The 21,503-nt window shown below is 35.4% G+C and overlaps 5 protein-coding genes across 11 annotated transcripts; 3 read left to right on the forward strand and 2 right to left on the reverse strand.

Annotated features, from left to right (window-relative positions):
* Nucleotides 1-6,531: 6,531 nt before the first annotated feature.
* Nucleotides 6,532-9,307, reverse strand: LOC128885984 (xaa-Pro aminopeptidase ApepP). Its single transcript, XM_054140498.1, has 6 exons — nucleotides 8,855-9,307; nucleotides 7,654-8,778; nucleotides 7,253-7,579; nucleotides 7,055-7,185; nucleotides 6,807-6,982; nucleotides 6,532-6,741 (listed from the first exon to the last, which is right to left on the reverse strand). Exons 2-6 carry the CDS (start codon nucleotides 8,766-8,768, stop codon nucleotides 6,619-6,621), a joined length of 1,872 nt encoding a protein of 623 aa, XP_053996473.1. The 5' UTR covers nucleotides 8,769-8,778; nucleotides 8,855-9,307; the 3' UTR covers nucleotides 6,532-6,618.
* A 384-nt stretch (nucleotides 9,308-9,691) lies between these two features.
* LOC128886547 (cytochrome c oxidase assembly protein COX15 homolog) lies at nucleotides 9,692-13,527 on the forward strand. Of its 4 annotated transcripts, XM_054141806.1 has the most exons (7): nucleotides 9,692-9,982; nucleotides 10,055-10,214; nucleotides 10,304-10,427; nucleotides 10,637-10,769; nucleotides 10,839-10,963; nucleotides 11,369-11,463; nucleotides 11,535-13,527. In XM_054141806.1, the coding sequence occupies exons 2-7, from the start codon at nucleotides 10,056-10,058 to the stop codon at nucleotides 11,787-11,789; spliced, it is 891 nt and encodes a 296-aa protein (XP_053997781.1). In that variant the 5' UTR covers nucleotides 9,692-9,982; nucleotide 10,055; the 3' UTR covers nucleotides 11,790-13,527. The 4 variants fall into 4 exon arrangements, with proteins under 4 accessions (XP_053997781.1, XP_053997532.1, XP_053997615.1 ...); XM_054141557.1 differs by having other exon boundaries at nucleotides 9,696-9,982; nucleotides 10,839-11,463; XM_054141640.1 differs by having other exon boundaries at nucleotides 9,696-9,961; nucleotides 10,839-11,463.
* On the reverse strand, nucleotides 11,904-16,789 carry LOC128887633 (ubiquitin domain-containing protein 1). 4 transcript variants are annotated; one of them, XR_008460090.1, is made up of 6 exons: nucleotides 16,668-16,789; nucleotides 16,344-16,559; nucleotides 15,571-15,930; nucleotides 15,378-15,496; nucleotides 15,055-15,288; nucleotides 11,904-14,410 (listed from the first exon to the last, which is right to left on the reverse strand). XR_008460090.1 is itself a non-coding variant. In XM_054143781.1 (5 exons), the coding sequence occupies exons 2-5, from the start codon at nucleotides 16,423-16,425 to the stop codon at nucleotides 15,127-15,129; spliced, it is 723 nt and encodes a 240-aa protein (XP_053999756.1). In that variant the 5' UTR covers nucleotides 16,426-16,559; nucleotides 16,668-16,788; the 3' UTR covers nucleotides 11,904-15,126. The 4 variants fall into 4 exon arrangements, 1 of the variants encoding a protein (XP_053999756.1); XR_008460089.1 differs by having other exon boundaries at nucleotides 11,904-14,861; XR_008460087.1 differs by having other exon boundaries at nucleotides 11,904-14,896; nucleotides 16,668-16,788.
* On the forward strand, nucleotides 16,566-20,533 carry LOC128897125 (MMS19 nucleotide excision repair protein homolog). Its single transcript, XM_054160856.1, has 9 exons — nucleotides 16,566-16,891; nucleotides 17,065-17,303; nucleotides 17,426-17,758; nucleotides 17,839-18,433; nucleotides 18,510-18,791; nucleotides 18,876-19,597; nucleotides 19,680-19,937; nucleotides 19,998-20,162; nucleotides 20,236-20,533. Exons 1-9 carry the CDS (start codon nucleotides 16,795-16,797, stop codon nucleotides 20,434-20,436), a joined length of 2,892 nt encoding a protein of 963 aa, XP_054016831.1. The 5' UTR covers nucleotides 16,566-16,794; the 3' UTR covers nucleotides 20,437-20,533.
* Nucleotides 20,534-20,679: 146 nt separating this feature from the next.
* LOC128888214 (MORN repeat-containing protein 4 homolog) lies at nucleotides 20,680-21,482 on the forward strand. Its single transcript, XM_054144954.1, has 4 exons — nucleotides 20,680-20,741; nucleotides 20,827-21,010; nucleotides 21,083-21,192; nucleotides 21,266-21,482. The coding sequence occupies exons 1-4, from the start codon at nucleotides 20,732-20,734 to the stop codon at nucleotides 21,412-21,414; spliced, it is 453 nt and encodes a 150-aa protein (XP_054000929.1). The 5' UTR covers nucleotides 20,680-20,731; the 3' UTR covers nucleotides 21,415-21,482.
* Nucleotides 21,483-21,503: the final 21 nt, after the last annotated feature.

The following is a 21,503-nucleotide window of genomic DNA, read 5'->3' on the forward strand; positions in this document are numbered from 1 at the left end:
ACGTGTCTAATCGTACGAGCAGAGACAGAGAGTGACAGAGGGAGAGAAAGGGAACCCGTTAAAATCTTTCACTTTCCTCCTTTTAATCTTGCCGCCCTACTTTCCCCTCCTTTCCTATCGGCTCTCCTTCCCAATCGTTCCCTCCCTCCCGCTACGTCGCGATCATTTACGTGTAATATAAGTATGAGTTTAGCCACGATTAATATTATGTATATGTTGCTCTATTTATTAACAAAACCTCTATATATATATTGAAGAAAGATATATATATATATACATATATATATATATATATTGTTAAAATTAAAGGATTATTTTTATTATGATTATTATATTAAAATTATATTAATAACGATTACGATTATCATGAAACGTTCTCTATCACGATGTTTACATCGACGCGTGTGCGATATTATCCGCTATTGTTCTAGATAGGTCGGAAAATATGTTGGCAGTGGAACGGGTACGCGCACGCGCGTTCTTGATGAATAAAAACAGGGAGAGAAAAAGATTACGCGTGAGTGTATATATAACGTATGTGTATGCGTGTGTAGGAGAGAACGAGAAAGTCAAAAAAATAGTGAGAAAAGGAAGATACAGAACTTTTTTTTACGGATGATATTACGCTATAGTTGGGTAAATTATGTGTAACTACTACGCCATATGGTGCTCCGAGTGCAATGCACAGAGAAAAGAATCTTTCGACTATCTGTATATTTATGTTGTAATCATCGTTGCCGTTTAATCTGGCTCGTTCCCTACGACGATTATTAACAAAAATACAAAGTTAACATTGAACAGCAAAATCTTGTTCTTCCATCTACCTTCTTATAGCGTTGGTATACTCGAATCCGTTTAATATTTTATTCTCTGTTTTGCTTAGGATGGCTGGAACGAGATTTATGATATATGTGTATCCTCTGAAATTTGATATTTACGAACTCGATCCCATCGCTAATTTTTTTTCTTTTCGCTCTAGCCTCGGATGCATTCGTCGACTGTGGACATCTTTATCGATCATCGACGATTACCGAACAGGACATCGACGATCAAGGATGTCGATACATCGAACCGCGTCCTACGCGACCGGACTATTGTTCGTCCAAAGCATTCGTTTAAAAGGCAACCACGAAGATTAACGAGGACCGGTCCACGGCAAGAGAGTCGCCACTCTCGATGCAACAGTGTGGTCGTATCGCGTTTTCTACATATATGCAACCTTTCACCATAAATACGCATTTGACGCCTGAGATCGTCAATTTTACCATTCTCGCGATACAAATCGCGAACAACCAATTAGAATCGCGTAGTAGGCGCGTGCCGGCCTTTTCTTCCTCGAGCCGCGACGAATCGAAATTTTAGAACGTTACGCGTTGCTATCGATCTAAACCAATTTACCTTTATTCGATTCGCCGCTGGATTTCGTCGAGTCGCCGAGAGTAAATGAAGAAAGGACGGACTCGTTGTTTTTCCGAGTCGATGTCGTTGAAAGTGAAATTAATCGCCGTCACGTAACGAGAAAGTAAAGCAGACAAACGGAACGCGTTGTGTGCACCATAACGATGCAATTCTCTCGACTAGGTTCGGTCGAGGCAGCAACCGAGGTAAAAACTCGGCGAAACGGAGAAAATAATTTCGAGATCGTCGGTTGCGAGACAATCCGGTGCGTTCGTTGGTCGACAGCCTTCTCCAAAAAAGGTAACGCGCATGATTCGGTAGAAACGCGTGGAAACCGTACCCCGATCTTGCTACCGACGTCGAACGAAGCGATCGCTTCCGTGGTTGGTCCAATTAACGGAAAACGTTGATCGCGATTTCCCAGGACTACCGAGGCAACGTCTCGACCCTCAACGAGGGTCCACGTCATCGATTCTTCGCACTCGAACGGACCAACAGTTTTGGCCAGCTCGCTGGCTCTCGCGTGCGGAGAACGTGCAATGGCCACTGCATAGGTGTATGCACACCTATATAGAAGAGACAGTGCAAGAAGTGGGCAGGAGTGAGGCTGTGAGAGCATGTCTATAAATAGGACCAAGATCGAGATGAGGCCTCCTCTGCACTTCGTGATGCCTTCCGTCCTTCTCGCCTCGCTATCCGCATCTCCTTCTGTTCTACTCTACCACTTCCCCGCGTTCTTTTTCTTACCCTTCTTCGTCCTCGTCTCTCCACACTTCTCGCTATGTCTTCGTCCCTTTTTTTCGTCTCGTCCATCTCTGTCTCTCGACCCGTCGTCGGTTAACTCCCTCGCTTTCTCGTATCTGTCCTCCTCCCGCTTTTCGTTCCTCACCTCTTTCATCTTTCTTCCTTTCAGACGTTCCTCTCACTCTAACGACCGACGACCGCGACGACGACGACGCGCTTCTCGCGCGACGCATAAGGATCGCGCGCATACGGTCGCGCGCGTGGAATCGAACAAAAAAATGTCGTAAAATATAGTTCCTCCGTGGATGTGCGAGGTTCGACCCGGGCCCCTCGAAGAAGAAAAATGCGTGTTGTGTGTCGCGCGACCGGCCGCTACGGTCTTCGAGATCGAACGATGGGATGACTCAAGTAATGTCCGCTCGCGAGCCGTGGATCGTAGGTGTTTGTGAAATTTGATTCCCCGCTGGGCTACGCTGCAACGACGCGACTTCCGATCGTGCGCACGCACCCGCCTCGACGCGCGCCTCGAACACCCCTAAGCAATTGCTTCCGATTCCTAAAACCTTACTCGTTTGCATGCCGAAAAGAGGAAGATGGATAAGACGGATCAATTTGTTGTTCGAATCTATTTACAAAGCTCCTGATAATCATGATATAATGGAATATTAAACAACGTGACGAGTATGCGATGCGTTCTTTCAAATAAAAAGTTTCACCGGAAATCTTGATTCCTACTCTTTTTCCGCGAAGCGTAAGACCGATAAAACGCGATTAACGAGAAAGCTACTGCATCCGTTTTATTATTTTTTTTCTTCTAATTTCCAGCCCGGTGTTCAGGTTCTCGTCCTCTGGTTCCACCGGACGAGTGGCGCATCGACGCTGCAAAACGAGCATTCCGCTTTCATTCGCGCCGCGCAACGATACCCAGTGTCGATCTTATAAACCAGCATCAGACGGAGAGCAGCCGAATGAGCCGAACCGAGCCGAGCCGAGCCTGAGCCAGCCAGCTAGCGAGCCACACCCCGACGCGATTAAACCTGTTGCTGCTTCGCTCGTGGCTCGACTCCATAGACACGTACACGTAGGTGTCCGACTACGCATATATGCAGGGATCACTCTAAAAGTTTTCAGACGCGAGATGCAGCCAGACCCGTCGCCAAGCTCCCTGCGCTTCGAGCGAAGCTACTCCGATCGAAACGATCCGGGGTTGGATCTCGCCCAACGCACAAACAGTCAGAGATGCTCTGCGAAACGCGTCCTACAATCGTAATCGAACAATTTTCTTTCTCGAGGATCGATCGCGCCGCGTTATTCCAAGTCCTGAAACAACGTCCGAATTCATCAATTCTTTGCTTCTCAGCTTTCAAACGTAACGATACAAGATGCTATTACGATTTTGTAGGATGTAAATTGTTGGATGGATAGCGGTGAACAAACAAGGCGCGTATACGCGAACACGCGTATAAAAAGCATGAAAAGCAACCCTCTTTTTGCTTTGCATCGCGTGCGTTCAGCATCACCACCCCTCCGGCGAACCCCTCCGTCTTACCTCTGATTCACGGTTTTTGCTACTCTCGCGTTATCCGGCAAGATCGATGCAAGAGCAGCATATAACGAGCCACCGGAGCTCTCGTATTTCATATCTCCTGTAACGCTGTGACGCAATTCGGTAAGCCGCGAGGGGGTGAAGTGGTTTTGAATGGAGTTGCGCTAAATGGGGCAGATATTAGGGAACTTGATTCGACTATTCGAGGGCATGCGAGCCGACACGACTGTAAACATTTACAATATGCTAAATGATTCGTGAATAATTATAACTATCATTGGTAACTATTAGTTGGATTAAATATCGATGAAAATACTGTTTGTGAAAAACAACGAGGATCGTCCGAAAAGAATGGTTGGAGTGGGTCGCGTGTGCGGACAGCATCCGGCTAGCAGAGTCCTCGTTAGGGGTTAGGGTCACGTCACGTAAAAGCAAGGTAGACCGTGAAAGCGTTGCCGTATATGCACAGCGGTGGCTGTCGGCGGGGAAGAGGCGAAAAGGTAGAGGAGCGAAGGAGGTTCATTGAGGAACGGCACGTGCGGATAGAGCGCGATATCGCGAGGTGGATGAAACGAGAGCACCGCAGGGAGTAGCGGGCTCGGAGGGGTAACAACAGGGTTGCCTGGCTACCGTCAGCCGTCAGGTTGCCCATAGCGACTGATTGCGTCATTGCAGCGCCGTATGACGTCACGCGACGCCACTGCCCTTGACCGCTCGAGACCGGGGAGAGCGTCCTGACGACCCTCTTCTCCCGCCGCCGTCAACGCCACCATCCCCGCTTCTTCCTGATGGCTCTGACGACGCCGTAATCCACCGGGAGGGGTGAAGTTATCCATGGAACCGAGCAAACACCTGCACCCTGTACGTACGTGCGTCGCATGTTCGCCAGCGTTTCCACCACTTTGTAACAGGGGGATGCTAAAGGCGCTACGAAAATAGAGTTCGTTTCGTTGCGGATTATTTTTGGAATTCCACGCTGATCGACCGACGTTATTTTTATCGTGCTTGCAACGTTTGATTCGCGCCCGAGGCGACCGGGGTCAGAGAAAGATACGATAATGAGATTAACCGTGTGTACGGATATAGGTTGGATAAACGTCGGCTGGTTGTTGATGGTAAAGCATATATTGTTTCGATCACACTATCCTAGGGTAAATCAGTCGATCTGTTTGGTTCGGTATTCGACAAAAATCATTTCGCAAAGTACACACCTTTATGTAGGTTCTACCAAATACGCGAACACTTATCTAGAAATCTCTACCGATCTTTAGTACAATCTATTTTTTATCGAAAATACCAAGTGTTAAGTTAAATACCAATAATGAAGATAGTGATTCGCGAAGAGGTAACTCCAAGCGCAGAATAAAGCCTTCGCGGGTAAACCTTCGTTTTCAAGAATAACATCGAAGATCCATTAGGTACGCGTGCACTTGACCGAGATTTAGTGTAGGAAATCTTGTTACAGACTATATCTCGCTAGTTTGCGTTTGCCAATAGCATTGGTATCGGACTGCATACCGTGAACCTGTTTAGGATATGTTTGCGTACAGAACTATGACGTTTACTTTACACAAAAATTTATGAATAGACAATGTAACGTTATACCGATTAATGGTTTTAATCGTATGTCTCGGTTATATTTATATTTCTAACACGTTCCCTGTACCCGGAAAATGATATTCTTCAAAGAGGATTCGTAAAATGCAGAATCTTTGATTTGTGAATGCATGCCCTCCCTATTTTGCGGACATTCATAACGTGTCAGGTTTCTTCTACGTGTGTGGGCGTATACGTGTGTGTACCGAACCTACCCAGCTGACGTTCGTTCATTCACTTCGCTCATCCATTCATAAAATGCAGTAACGTAGCGCGCATGTGCGCTCGCGTCGGCTTTCTTCTGTCTTCTGTCGCAATTTTATGCTTTACCGATGACTGGCCAGTTCCAACCATTTCAGAATCGAACACCTTTCACCGATTTACCCACGCGAACCCTCGGTGCTTCAAACGATTTAAAAAAATAAGTACCAATGTACGTGTACGTGTGCATACACATAAACATATGCATATATCGATGCGCAAACGTAGTTCGCCCGCGAAAACTCTTTGCTCTTTCCGATTAATCTCCACTAAAGAGTTCGATAACGCGCCAATAGATAGCACAAGTTCTTACTTCTTAACGTATGCGCTTTCTTCGCGTGGGAAGAATTCAATTGATGCGGCAACCGATATTTACTTACCTATTTACGTGTTTCTAAACTGAATGAAATGTGTTTACATACTTCGTTGTGACTAAATTAAAACAAACAGAATCCTTTGATGCATAAGTTTTCGACAAACATCAACTGTACAGAGTGCTTCAGAGTTATACGTACAAATTAAATTAGTTTCGAACTCGTTAAAAAAAGAAAAACACATTAGCTTTTATAAATATATGTTCGAAAATTAATAGTTTCAGGGATACTTGATTTCTTGAATGTACAACTTGTACCATTATATGTAGTATAAATATATATATATATATATATATATATATATATATATATATATATATATATATATAACGAATGCATTGAGAATTGCGAGTGACGCACGAAAACAAGTGGTTATGTCAGCGAGGTTAAGTTCGATATAGTATTGGTGGTATTATCATTAGTAACGATGTAAAGACTATCATGCGAGTACAGGAATGAGATTTTTCGGTTCCTTTTGCGAGCTCGTTTTAATTCGTTTTAAAATTTGTTGTGGAATCGATAGAGATTAGTCTTGTCGAATACAAGTTAGGTTATCGACGAGTACGTAGTATATACAAGTTTCAAGTACAGCAAAGTTAATTGGGAAGAAAGTAATTGTATAAACAGTTTATTACGTATTGTTATTGTAAAAAATAAAAATTTAGTGTTTTTGGAGGATTTAGGTTTTCAAATTAATTGTTATTTTGAAATTGGTCGAGTTTCTTTTTCCAACCAGTGGAGTGCTTCTGCATTTTCTGAACCCTGTAACAACGGACTCAAAACATTTAAACACCTTGCATGGTAATTATTCAAATATTCGATCTGAAACAAATTACGATTTATTATTTAAAAATAATCAAAATATAGAAAACAAGTCGAATACATACCTCGTTCTCTGTTAATAAAGAAACATCAAGTAATTTGGTCTGTATAGGGACCAGTGTAACAGTTTCAAAAGTAAGAAAACCACGATTCTTGTGATTATAACGAGTATTTGCCTTTACTACCAATTCTATGTTTTCGAGTCTAATGCCAAATTTTTCGTCTTCGTAGTATCCCGGTTCTAATTATAAGATTAATTATATTAATAGTGTATATGTATAATGTAAACATCGATACTTTTTATATTTTATACCATTTGAAAGAAACATCCCAGGCTGTAAACCTGGATCATCTGGATATGGTCTCCAAGAAATACCAATAGGATCTTCGTGAACATTTAGGTACGAACCTACTCCGTGTCCAGTACCATGAAGATAATTAAGGCTGTAATTGTACATTGAAATATAAATAAATAGTATTTTCCATTTTATAAGGAAAAAAATATATCTACCCAATGCTCCATAAATTTTCACGAGCAAGCGTATCAAGATAATTTCCTTGTATCATTAAAGGAAAAATAGCAGATGAAAGATGACACTGGCCCTTGAATACCCTTGTGAAACATTCACGCTCAAAATCTGTTGGATTACCAAAATGCAATGTCCTAGTAACGTCGGTAGTTCCATCTTTGTATTGAGCACCAGAATCGCAAAGATAAAGTTCTTTGCTTGTAATTGGTACATCTGTCTTTGATGTTGGTAGGTAATGAATTATTGCTCCATGAGGCCCAACAGAAGATATCGTTGGAAAACTGAGACCGACGAAATGTTCCTGTTCCCTTTTGAATATTATATATTATAACTAATGTTTGTTGTATCCAATTTTTATATGTTTACATGCAAATTTTCTTACTGCCTAAATTTTTCAAGTTGCGTCGCTCCCGACACTTCCGTAACAATTTCTTTGTTACTCTTGATTTGATTTTCCAACCAAGCAAAATATTTTACAAGTGCCACTGCATCTCGTATATGTGCTGCCTTCATCCCTTCTATTTCAACATTATTTTTTATAGCTTTCATAACGTTTATCAATGTGATAGCAGTGTGTTTTTTTGCTTCCCCACAATCAGTATGTAAAGCATAGCTGGAACCATTGCTTATCCATATTTTTTCATTATTAGTACATGAACTTGCAGTTTGCTTCAAAAATGTGTGTACATCTTCGTACGAGTGATAAACTATATTTACCCCTTCCCCTGTTAACTGCTGTTGTGCTTCCTCGCTTAATCTGCTCTTATCGATAAACAAATGTAAATCATCTAATGTAAGAATGACATAAGCAAAGAAAACAGGATTATAAGGTATATCGGATCCCCTTAAATTCAAAATGTATGCTACTTCATCCAAAGCTGTGACCACAAGTGCTTTTGCTTTATTCTTGTTCATTTCTTTTCTGCAAAGCCTTACTTTTTCTTTTACAGTACATCCTGAAAACTGCAATGGGTGTGGTAAAATAATATTACCCGTAGCAAGAGGTTGTTCTGTGCCCCAAACTTTATCGATTAAATTTTCTTCAAGCGGCATCAAACAGTGGCCAGCAGCATTTAAACTAGTGTGCAAGACAGCCCATTCTGTATAACTCATTAAATTAGAATCTGCACCAACAGTGGATTTAGGTGGTAAATTAGAAACCAACCATGCAGCTCTTGTTGGAGTGTCTAATAAACCTTCTCTCATAAGTGTCCACGCCCCTTGTGGATCAAACTCTGCCAAAGCTTGCACATAATATCTTCCATCTGTCCAAAGCAAAGCTTTATTTGGTGTAATAATTGCAGTTCCAAAAGAACCGCTAAAACCACTAATAAATTGAACTCTTTTGTCTCGTTCCCTCAAATATTCAGATTGATGAGCATCATTTGAATTTATGATCAAAGCCTGAATACCTTTCCCTTTAATACCACCTACTTGAACAGCTTCCATTAACTGGCGAAGCTTAGTTAATTTAATTGCATTACTCTTTTGTGCCATATTGGTGTTCCTGATATAACAAATTTCTTAATAATATCCTAGCAATATTCCTTTATTTCTATATAACGAGCAGTGTTAGTATTTACCTGAGCAGTTCTTCTAAATTATTTCAGTTCAATTAAGAATAAAAATTGTCACACGTAAAATGTCAACCTCTTTGTCTCAAGTACTTACGATTGTAACATTGTACACCTTATCATAATAAGATAATCTTATCAGATATACTAAGAAAACATCGAACAACTAAACATTCTTCCGTTTATTACAACTATTGAGTTTCCATTTACTACGATAATTAGATTTGAAAATCGAATGAACCACGTTTTAGATACCGACAATGCGACAATAATCTTACTTGGGGTTAAGATGACATTTTTTTCCCAATATTTAGCAAACTGAAAATATATGTAAATATATTGAAATAAATTGCATTTATGAATGAATAACTTGTATTCATAATTTGCTAAAAATAGGTAATATTAATTATTGTCAGTGTGTATTTCAAAACGAAACCACATTTCATAGGAACTTTGCGTATAAATTGGTTGCATTGTGTATCCAAAAAAGTCATTGCTCACTAAGCCGCTCAGTGAGCAGATTTTAATACCAGTGGCGCCATCGGTGGGAGAAGGCTCAAGTTTATAGTGAAAATAGTTTTCACCGTTTCTGTAAGATAGCGCCACCAATATCTTTTTTTTTATTTCTCATTAAATGCATAATTACTACGCTTCTTTGTTTTATAACACTACAATATATTAGTTAATATGCCAAATTTATAATTTATATGAATAATTATTTAATGCAACAATAAATATCGACCCTTTAGTTAGTTTCGCCATCTATCAGAGAAAGTGGGAACTATTTTCCCTATAAACTTGAGCGTTTTCTCACCGATGGCGTCACTGATATTAAAATCTGCTCACTGAGCGGCTTAGTGAGCACTGGCCTTTCCTTATACGGTCAAAATTAACAAACACGTGTATGCAATTATATGTTTGTAATTAGTGTTGATTGAGATAATATGTAATTGAGGGATTAAAAGAAATGATAGAGCGTATTGTTTAACTTTGCAATAAGTTCTTATTTTATCTACGTTTAGGTATTAAGTTAGTGAAAATATGTGATATGAAGTGGATATCACTGTTTGTTTATAGTGTATTATTGAGAAGAACGTAAAAATATTATCACTGAAAGTAAAAATATAACATAAATAAGTACATATACGATTGTGTTCTAAAGTGAATGTATAATTGAGATAATTGTTTAAAAATTAAAAATTGTTTTAGCATGTTTAATTTGACGAAATATTGTGCCTCGATAATTGGAAGAAACAATACAGCAAGATTTTTACCAATTCGGCAAAGTTTACATACATGTATTCTCAAACCTGGAATTACAAATAAAGCATTTCTGTTAATGAAAAGAGGTTCCATTTATTTACACAAGGTATCATGCAAATAATTTATAAATTTAAATTAACGTATGGTAAAATGTATAAGTTAAAATAAGTTTGAACTATTTAACATTGGTTTTAGGATTTGTTTAAACAAGGAAATATAGCTTTAAGTTTCGCAACAAAGTCAAGTAAAAAATCAGATAAAATTGTAGGAAAATGGATGTTAACTTGCGGCGGCATGGTATTTGTAGCTGTAGTTTTAGGTATAACTGGTTACTTTTTATTCTATTACTCTATTTGTACTATTGTAAAAATGGTTGTAGATAAAACTTATGGAAAATAATTATCTTTATCTTTACCTCTTTTTAAGCTATTATATACAATAAATATTTAAGTTCTTATAAAATAGCATATGAATAAAATGTATTCAAAGAATGCTCAATAAATTATTTCTCCTTTCCTATGTACTTAGGAGGTGTGACAAGGCTTACAGAATCTGGCTTATCCATGGTTACTTGGAAACTACTTGGTGAAAAACTACCTACCTCTGATAGACAATGGCATGCAGAATTTGAACGATACAAACAGTTTCCTGAATACAAAATGTATGGGTTAACAACACAGCGAATACAAATATTATAAAATTATTATTTGTTCATAAATTTCTATTGTAGAACCAATCGAAACATGACACTGGAAGAATTTAAACGCATCTGGTGGATGGAATATTTACACAGAATGTGGGGACGTTTGATAGGTGCTGTATTCATAGTTCCAGCAGCCTACTTTTGGGCAAAAGGTATGCTGAAGCCAGGAATGAAAACTAGAGTATCCATTCTGGGATTGTTAATTGGTTTACAAGGACTTATGGGTTGGTACATGGTTAAATCTGGTTTGGAAAATCGTTTCACGGAGCCATCAGACGTTCCTCGTGTCTCGCAATATCGCTTAGCGGCGCATTTGGGAATGGCATTCATTATATATACAGGATTTCTGTATAATGCTTTGGATCATTTAATTCCCGCTCAATCATTAAGCCTGAATACTTCAAGTATTGAAATTAATGTTGTAAAACAGAAGTTAAAAAGATTTAGAATGTTAGTTCATTCAACAAAAGGAATAGTCTTTCTTACTGCTATGTCTGGAGCTTTCGTAGCAGGAATGGATGCGGGTCTTATTTATAATACATTTCCAAAAATGGCAGATAAATGGTTACCGGATGACCTACTTGCGATATCACCAACGTGGAAAAATTTTACTGAAAATCCAACTGCTGTACAATTTGATCATAGACTTTTGGTATGTTCTTAAAATAAAATTAGAACTGAATGATGCATCACCAATATTATAATTTACCTTTTTTTTTATAGGGCATTGTCACTTTATCGTTGATAACTTTTATTGGGATAGCATCTCGTAATCATAGACTTCCTGGCAATGCAAAAAAAGCAATAGCAGCCGTCCTTTGTGCCGGCTATTTACAAGTATTATTAGGAATTTCAACATTATTGCACCATGTACCTCTGGCATTAGCTGCAACTCATCAGTCTGGTAGTCTTCTTGTTTTAAGTACAATGATTTGGCTGTGTCATGAACTAAAGTATTTAAAATACATTGTTAAATGAAGTTACAAATAAATGTAGTAAACATGTTTCATTCATTACAAAAATATATAATGTGTTGTATAAAACTTTGTTATTTGGTACAAATTAGGAACTGATAGGTGAATATTATAACACTTCCACAACATTATGCTTTATTTGACAATGCATTAAGTTATAATAATCAATATTCATAGAAATTAATTTACACGTGTGTACTTTAAAGTAATATAGCTACAACCAGAATATCAAAGTTTAAGTAATTTCACATTGTTTTGTAAGTATATTTAATTTCATATTTATAAAGAACAAATAAATACCTATCCTAAAATAATAGTAAACAAATCATGTAATGTGTGTAGCATTTTCACTCTTTTTATAATTCATTAGGATTACATTTTATGAACTTGACTGGATTATATATCCAATCTGAGAATTGAAATAAACTGACTGCTAACATCATTTGGTTTTTTTGTGCTTAGGCATATATCAAATATTAAATGATGTTAGTATCGGCATCTAATTTCAAAAATCAGCTTTGGTAAGTAATATTAAACAGTTCAATAGTAATATTCAATTAGTTTAAAAAATGTGTAAACCCTGCTTAATTGATAATTGCTACCTAATTACAATAATATTTTTGTTAACATTCTAAAAGGTTTTTTTTTATAATATCATATCTCCTAATAACCTCTGATTAGCAACACAGTGAATTCCGCTTTATTTTATTGGCAGTTGTTCTACCTAATCTCCAATCAGTCATTCTTTGATTTCTTTTTTTCTAAAACGCCTTGTATGCATTGGTCCAACATAGCAACATTAATATTAAGCAGCAGCAATATTTATTAGGCGTTTTGAATTGCACTTCCGTTATTGTAATGCTCTTTATTTACACTTATTTTCATTTTCTTGTATGGCAATTGTGCCTAATCACATTTTTATTCAACATTACATGGATATGAGTATTAAAGGAAAATATTTTTTATCATTCATACAAATAGAAATTACACCACTTAAAAAAAGAAACACAACATTTATATAGAAAGGTTCGTATAGATTCGTATGAGGGATTTATAATTTACTTGGTACTATGCACAAAATATGTAATGTTTCTGTACTGTCTGAATATCAATCAAAAAGAACTTAATGCAGTCTCTTTTCTATATTGCAAATAACCCAAATCCTATATCGCAAAACTAATATCAGTCTGATAGAATTTGTTATTCCATTGAGAATCTTATGTCTTACAAGGGAAAGGTTAGTAATAACTGTCGTCGACTTCAATAAAATCAGTATTGGCTGATAAGTCTGTTCCTACGAAAATCGAATGTATTAAAGTATCACAAGGTCTAGACCTATCGTTCTATATCAATTTTATGAAAATCGATGACTGACATTACTGAACCATTCGGTAACGAATGTCTTTTCCATAAATGCGAAATTACTATTTCGATATTTATGAACTTAAAGAACACGTAAAATAATACTTTAAACAGCTTTACTGTTTTACTAAAGAAATCACATGCTTGATCAAACCAAAAGTATCTTTTAATTGCATACCACTGATGCATCATTACAGATTATTGTACAAAAAAGTTTGTTCCTTTGTATAAAGTTACAGCTCTTGAACACAACGATCTAGCAGAGAGATAGAAGAATGGTATATGTATGTGGAACTCTTAAATTTTTAGACTGACAAGTGCTATTTTATTTGCACCATTATTTATAATATATACATATATATGTATATATATAAAGAAATGCATCGTAATTAATTTAAATTTCGTTTTTTATATGAACAGGGTTTTATACACTTTTATGTTCATATTTTTAACGACTGCTTCCAGTCATTTTGCACGTGATTACCCGATTTATAAATAAGTTATTTATAAGATTAAATATTTTTGTTTTGTCACTCGAATTGAGAATAGTGGAACTGATATATGTATCTGTATACATATATACTCTATATATTATGTATTATACATACACCCACACGCAATACTATATATTATAATTTTATGATCAATGCATATAAGAAACAAACCTTTATCACCGTCGTGTTAGTACAGTCAATAAATTCACACACACAATATGCCATTTTTGTATAGTTATACTTTAGACAATTTTTTTCGTGCAACATGTGGAGCAGAAGTAAGAATTAAGTGCCATTTAAAATTGAACTAGTAGTACTGTTTTTATTGTGTCAACACTTTTATCATAAGCACAAATAACACAGACGTGAAGACGATTGTGCAGATAAAATTGTGTAAAAATTATACATTCTGCACCACATGCAATTCAATATTAGTCTTATGTTTTCTTCTCTGTGCATTATTCGGCTGTGAAGACCTTATTTGATATCCTATTAGTACTTACAGGAAGGAATCGTAGCTTTTAGGCCATCGATAGGCCTAAAAAGAACATATACTCTAATCAAATAATGCAAACTTACGACCTATAAACACTCGCTGTTTGTTTACAAAAATTTAAAGAACCAAGTCAAAAACAAAGTATCAAAAGAATTTTATCTCCTATATATTATGCAAAAGTGACATAAAATATTAGTAACCGCTCCTATTAATTTGATCTGAATAAAAATCATAAATATTTACCTTGCATTTTAAAAACTTTCAAAGTGGAATCTAAAAAAATGAGAAAAAATGCGTCATAACAAGCAGCATATATCTTGTTCCTTTCTCGCTATTGTCCATTGATGTTTTTTTATATTCAATATTTATGTAATTCTCTTATTTATTATTACAATCTTCTTTAAGTGTACGACTTATTTCTTACATTATATAATTATGCAACATGGTTCAATAAGCAGCATAGAATAATTTTCTATATGTATACTTGGTTTTCCGAGTGTTACAGCACCAGCACCTTCGTTGGTAGTAACAAATAAGTTTGACAATATCAGGATTAGAGTATAACCTTTTTCAAAATATGAATTAAATGTTATTTCCAAACCAATTTTCTTCTTTTTTTCTCTTTATATATGTTAAATTTTAAACCAATCATAAATTTGAATCAAAATTCCCTAATAGCGTATTCTCATACGAGGTTATCACTCTGAAGTATTTTTCTTTTGATCTAGTATAAATTAACGAAAATTAAATAATCACAACCTACAATTTAAACGCAATAGTATTCAGTTCTTATAACATTTACGTATATTACGAAAAATACGTTGTAAGTGCAGTTTATTGTAAAAAATTACTTCAAGAATTGCTGCTCTATCCTTAACAATGACATGATATAAAATTAAAAAAAAATGTATTCTTACTTGAACATGTGTAAGATAGTGCTTATTAGAAAGGTTGGTTCAGTATGACTCGTATCTTACGTATACATTAGTTCAGCTTGTTTTCATTGGACTGTCATCCACTTTTTCTGGATTCACAATTACTTGTATAACATAACCTGGTTGTATTTTTGCTTCTTCTATATGCATTTTATCACCTAATAATTTGCCACCAAAAAACCACCTTTGACGAGATGGCTCCAAACCCTCCTGACTCTATTAATACAGTTATAGAAAGAAAAAAGAATTAAATTACGAAGCTTTGTTACTATATATTCTATTAATATAAAGAATCCCATACAAACCTGCAATTTCTTTTTAGCAGTAGCAATAGTGTCTTTGCTGTAAACAGGTAATTTAACTTCACCTAATGTAGTTGATAATCTGAGTTTTAATGTCTGTTCGACACCACTATCAACAGGTTCTGTAAATAATTGATATAATTTCTGTTACTATCTTAAAAATTAAAATTTTCTCTAACAATCTTTATTATATTACCTGAACAATCAGCGGGAGAATCTCTTCCACTGTCTTCTTTTACAATATTAATAGGATACGATAAGCAGTAAATAGGGACTTGATATCTGGTTCCTAACTCGTCATAACATTCTGTTAAAAAGCCATTAGGCACAGATATATTAGCCCCATCTAATATAGCTTGTGCTAGTTGATAATCTTGAGCTTCTGCTGCAGTTGCACCAGCTCTTAATGCATCCCATATCTCTTTACGGCCATCAAATGCAGGTGCTGTATCCCAAAATTCATCCCTTTTACTTCTGAGTTGACCCTCTGTCAAAGGTACATCTGACTTCCACCTAATGACTTCGTGACATAGCGGATGATTTTTTCTGGAATTTCCTGTATAAATAAAACATATCTTTACAGTAACAAAAGTGCATCAAAAATTGACAAAATTTGGAATAGTCGTGTCAAAACACAAATTTATTTTGTCCTATTACAGTGTACTATTTTTAATTTTAAGTTTCAGCAAAATGATAAACAATCCTGAAATGCAAATATTTACTGAGAAGAAATCGAAGCAATAAATGAATTACATGAAGAATATTACGTTCGATATTGCTAATGAATAATCATCGTAAATACGGAGACGATTAATTACTTGACCTACCATGTAAGAAATAATGTGTAAATATCGAGTCATAACACGTAGTAAATGCTAGGTACGAAGGTAAGGGAAAAGCTGAAGTGTCTTCAAGGTTAGCCTGCTGTTGATCGCATTTCTACGCATTTAAACTTGATCAAATTTTTACCTGAATTTACCCTCGTCGAATTTCCTGTAGTGTCGTCGACAGAGGCGTTTCTTGCCCTCGTTATACCTATGCAGCCTCCCATCCTAGGCGGCTGGAGTGACCAAACATTTCACTGAAATTTAACAACACCTCGCATGCCATTTTCGTCCATCTTATCCACTAAATTACGAATCGGTACCATAAGAGGCGCTCTAATCGAATCTTCAGTGACTTAACCTGAAACATTCACGCGCACGTAAATGGATAAAACAAACTATATACACACACAAACAGTTCGGTAATAAATATTTCACTGATACATGTTACATGTGACGCAACAATTACATTCAGACACTCTGCTTGAATTGTATCTAATAATTCACAGTGAAATCAATAATAGTAAAAATTCGATAAAGGTATATTTTATTGTCACGCTGAGGTTAAGTAACCCAGCAAGAAGGCATGATTTGCGATGGCTTCTCTTGCAAGTACAGTTTCTAAAGAAAGATTTCTTACTGCTTTCAAAGAGAACGAAACACTGAATGCGACATGCCAAGAGATCGCCACAGGTGTGTATTAATTACCATAATTGTACTGTCTATGCATGCAGATGATTGGCCTTGATGCTTAAAAAGAATAAAAACTGACCATACACTGAGATAAAGCTTGTTTGTAATGTATCAGAACTGATTACAATTTATTTGAATTAAAGTAGAAAATTGAAACATTTTTATTTATTTAGAAATACAATCTGGACATGTGAAGCTTTCAACAGTTGTAGAAGAACTTGGACCTTTTGTAACTGACAAAGATGCCAGAACACGGGAGAAGGGCATTGATGCATTGTCTTCTATTTTGTCACAATTGCCTAAAGATTATTTGAACGAGGCTGAATTGCACTTTATAATAACATTTTATTGTGATAGACTCAAGGATCACCACAGCATCATACCAGCAGTATTAAGAGGAATTTTGGCAATTGTAAGTGTTTTGCTACATTTTGTGGTTACAATTCTTGTTCTTGTTAAATAAGTTGCGATTTCTAAGGATTCTCTGCATATTTGTGCAAATAATAATTACATAATGCTATACTGTTGTTTTAGGTTCAGATGAAGTACTTGCCTCAAGATTCGCCCGAACGTTTGTTTAGAGTTTTCTTTGAAAATGTGCAATGCCAATCACAATTATTGCCTGATCGTTGTAATATATATTTAATATTTACAACGTTGTTACAAAATAGAGTAGAGGACTTGAAAGTCATGGGGCCAGACTTTGTTTACGGAGTTATTAGTTCTATCGATGGAGAACGGGATCCTAGAAATCTTATGCTGTTATTTAGCATACTTCCACATTTTATGAAAGAATTTTCATTAGGTCACTTAACCGAAGAAATGTTTGAAGTCATTGCATGTTACTTTCCAGTTGACTTCAATCCTGTAATTACATCAATCAATCAAGATTTTAACTGTTTGCCATTTTATGAATATAAATTGTAATTTGACTTGACATTTTTCAGTCTGGATCAGAAGGAGTAGGAATAACGCGCGATGATTTGGCAGAAAAACTAGCGCCTTGTCTTTATGCTATACCACAATTTGCTGAGTTTTGTATACCTCTTGTACTTGATAAATTGGTCTCCAATCTTAAAGTTGCCAAATTCGATTCTTTGAAACTTTTGTCCAATAGTGTACAAACATTTGGCATAAAAGGCCTTCAACCACATTTAACCGAGATATGGTCTGTTTTGAGAAAAGAAATTATGTCTGGCAGAGACATAGAATTGAAAAATGCAAGTTTGAAAGCAATCATATCTATAATTGAAGTTATATCAAATGATTCCAAGCTTTGTGAAAATTTTATTGATAACATAATCACCGACACAAAGTCTTCCTTGTACGATTTACAACTTAGTTTATTCAGGCCAGCTGTGAAATTGCTAGAATGCGTAGCAACAGTTAACAAAGCATCATGTGTACAGGTGTTGAAAATAATAATACCACTATGTCTTGGCCAATATTCCACCAAAACTTCAGTAATTGATAAAGTTATTTTAATAGAAACATTAAACAATTTTATTAAAATTAGTTGCGATCATGAATTTAATATCAAGAGTAAATATATATTTTATACATTTCAAGATATTCATTCGTGAAAAATATCTAAAATATAAAACAATATTTGGTATAGGTGTTCCAGAACTATCATGGACAGATGTACCACAATTATATTTAAATGACCTCTCGATACAGCATACAGAATTACAATCAAGATTGTTAGTTGGGTTAACAATACAAAAAATGTATTTGAATGAAGTACATCGAAAATCACTTTACGATAGAATTTGTAATCTTATTGAAATGGGCTGTAATGAAATAAGGACAATTTGCCATACATCTATTTTAACTTTTGCCACCTTATATCCGCGTGACATATCAGCTTTGGTACAAGAAAGATTTCAATTAGATACTGGTAAATTGATAGAGTTAGATTTTGTAATATATTTGAACGTGTCTGACTTTAAAATATATATGTATGATATTTTGAATGTTTCAGACAAAGGAAAGGTAGAAGTACAAGTTCGTAAACTGGAAGTACTAGCAGCTGTTGCTAAAACATATGAATTAGGTATTGAAGTTCTTCCACGCGTTGTATCACAGACAAATGCAGTAAATTTTGAAATAAGCTTTACCGCTTTAACGTGTCTTCACAGGCTAGTTGCTACAAAAAGCATTGACTATGATGTTCAACATTATCTGCATAATGAATGTAATATTATTGAGAAATTGGTTGCATTTAATATTGATCCTACGGATCAGAGATTACATCTAATTTTATGTATTTGCCGTTTAATTGTAAGAAATCTAACAGTTGAAGAACAGCAAAAGATTATCAACAAATACGCTCCAGTATTAAGTGAAAAGATTTCGGAAACTAATGCTGCGTTAATAATGAATATCTTCATTCCCTTACGACCAAATGTTGATCTAACAATAAATTTGAGTTTGTTAGAAAATTTGTATAATTTAGCACTAAACAACAATTATTCGAATATAAGATGTATAACGAGTAAATTCATTGCTGTTATACTAAACAAAATGAATGACGATAATGAATGCTTTCAACATGTTTTGTTATATTTTAAAGAAAAAATAAATAATAATCTGGAGTCAAACATTAGCATTGAAATAAAGAAAGCATCAGCTTCTTTGCAAATTTGGTTAACAAAGGCCATAATTACGAAAGGTTCGGGAAATGTTGAAAACTTTCTGAACGAGGTATGTAATAATTTACTGCCAAATTTTGTTAACACAATATGCGTCTAATAATTAATATTTCTTAAATATATTGTCTTTATAGCTTTCAAATATTTTCAAACACGATCAAGTAGGACAACATATCGCGCAGGAATATAAACTACTAACGAATAAACATGAGGATGTTTTGGTGGAAGAAAATTTTTGTAATATCAAAATCTTTTATAAACAAAGAGTATTTGAACACTTAATAAAAAAAAATTACGAATTTGAGAATTTATCCAGGCAAAACTATTTGACTGCATTAGTACATCTATTAGAGGAAGTACCTATGGACCTTCTATTTATGCACTTAACAAAGGTACTTATTAAATATTAATTTAACTATTACAGTTTGTTTTAACGATAAATACTTTTCCAGTTGGTTCCTCTTTTGATAGAAACTTTGACACTCGATAACGAACAATTAGTTTTTTCAACGTTAATAACATTGCAAGTTTTATTAGAGGCTAAACACCCTATTTTCTGTGATAAAGCACAATGTTTTATCCCAAGATTTTTTCAGTTGTCCAGCTATAGAACAATGGTAATATTTTACAAAATTTCTTTGTACTATTTACCGCATTCTTTTACGCTTTTTATACCGTAACATTTTTCAGAGAGTCCGAATTGCAGCTTTAGAATGTTTAACAAATTATTGCAATTATCCGACGGTTTTAATTAATACATACAAGCAAGATGTATTAGAAAAATTAGCAGTTTCAATTGACGATCGAAAACGTTTGGTTCGAAAAGCTGCAACAAAAGCAAGAACACAATGGTTCTTAGTTGGCGCACCAGGAGGAATCGCAGAACAATGATCTGTTTATTTTAAACGAAATTAAATTAGTTACAAATAAAATATTATATAATTTACAAATACAGACATTTATTTTTATTTTTTAACGTTTATACAAAACGCGAACTATACGTGCCCGTTTATAAATATAAAAAACCATGATCTTCTTTGCTAAACTAGATTTGCATGTAGCAGTATAGAAAGTAAGATTCATTATATTGTATCCATGCTATATTGTACATAATGTACATAATTGAATAAAGAATTGATTTCTGTAATAGGATTGAAACCTGAAATGCTTTTAGTATACCAGAAGCATGGGTGATGGTAAGACTGTATTAGTTTACAGATTGTGCAAAAACTGTGCCATAGTTAAAAAATTACAAATTTGTACAAGAGAATTTATTTGTAGGTGTGGTAAAAAATGGTGCGTATAAATACGAAGATGGCACAAAATATATCGGAGACTGGAATGGGAAAGGATTAAAACATGGTGCTGGTTCTTTGCTTCTTCCTGACGGAACACGTTATGACGGCAGTTTTCAAAATGGATTGTGTTCTGGTTTAGGAGTCATAGTGTTTCCAGATGGAGCAAAGTAAATGTTATTATCAGATAGGTCTTTTCGGTTTTAATAATTATCAAATTTTTAATGTTGTTCATGAATCAGATACGAAGGTGAATTTATGCAAGGGTGGTTTCATGGCCATGGTGTATTTTGGAGATCTGATGGTATGAAATTTGAAGGAGAATTTCGTGGTGGCCGTGTATGGGGTTTAGGTATGTAAAGTATTAGCGTATATATAGTCTTACACAGCACTTGTAAACTGTTTATAATTTTATTTCAATCAAGGATTGGTCACTTATTCCGATGGATCTCATGGATTTCCTAGAAATGAGGGTTTCTTTCAAGATTGTAAACTTGTACGTCGTAGGCATTGTCCAGAGATAGTACAAAAGGCACAGAAGATTTCAATGATGGCACGTGCCCAATGCAGTTAAATATTAGACACAAAATAAGTGATGCAAAAATCAGTAGTATCGGATCTTAATAAAATTGTGTAACATTTCATGTTGCTATTTTATTTACC

Source organism: Hylaeus anthracinus, unplaced genomic scaffold, assembly GCF_026225885.1.
Source record: "Hylaeus anthracinus isolate JK02 unplaced genomic scaffold, UHH_iyHylAnth1.0_haploid 0, whole genome shotgun sequence".
In the NCBI taxonomy this organism is placed as follows: Eukaryota; Metazoa; Arthropoda; class Insecta; order Hymenoptera; family Colletidae; genus Hylaeus; species Hylaeus anthracinus.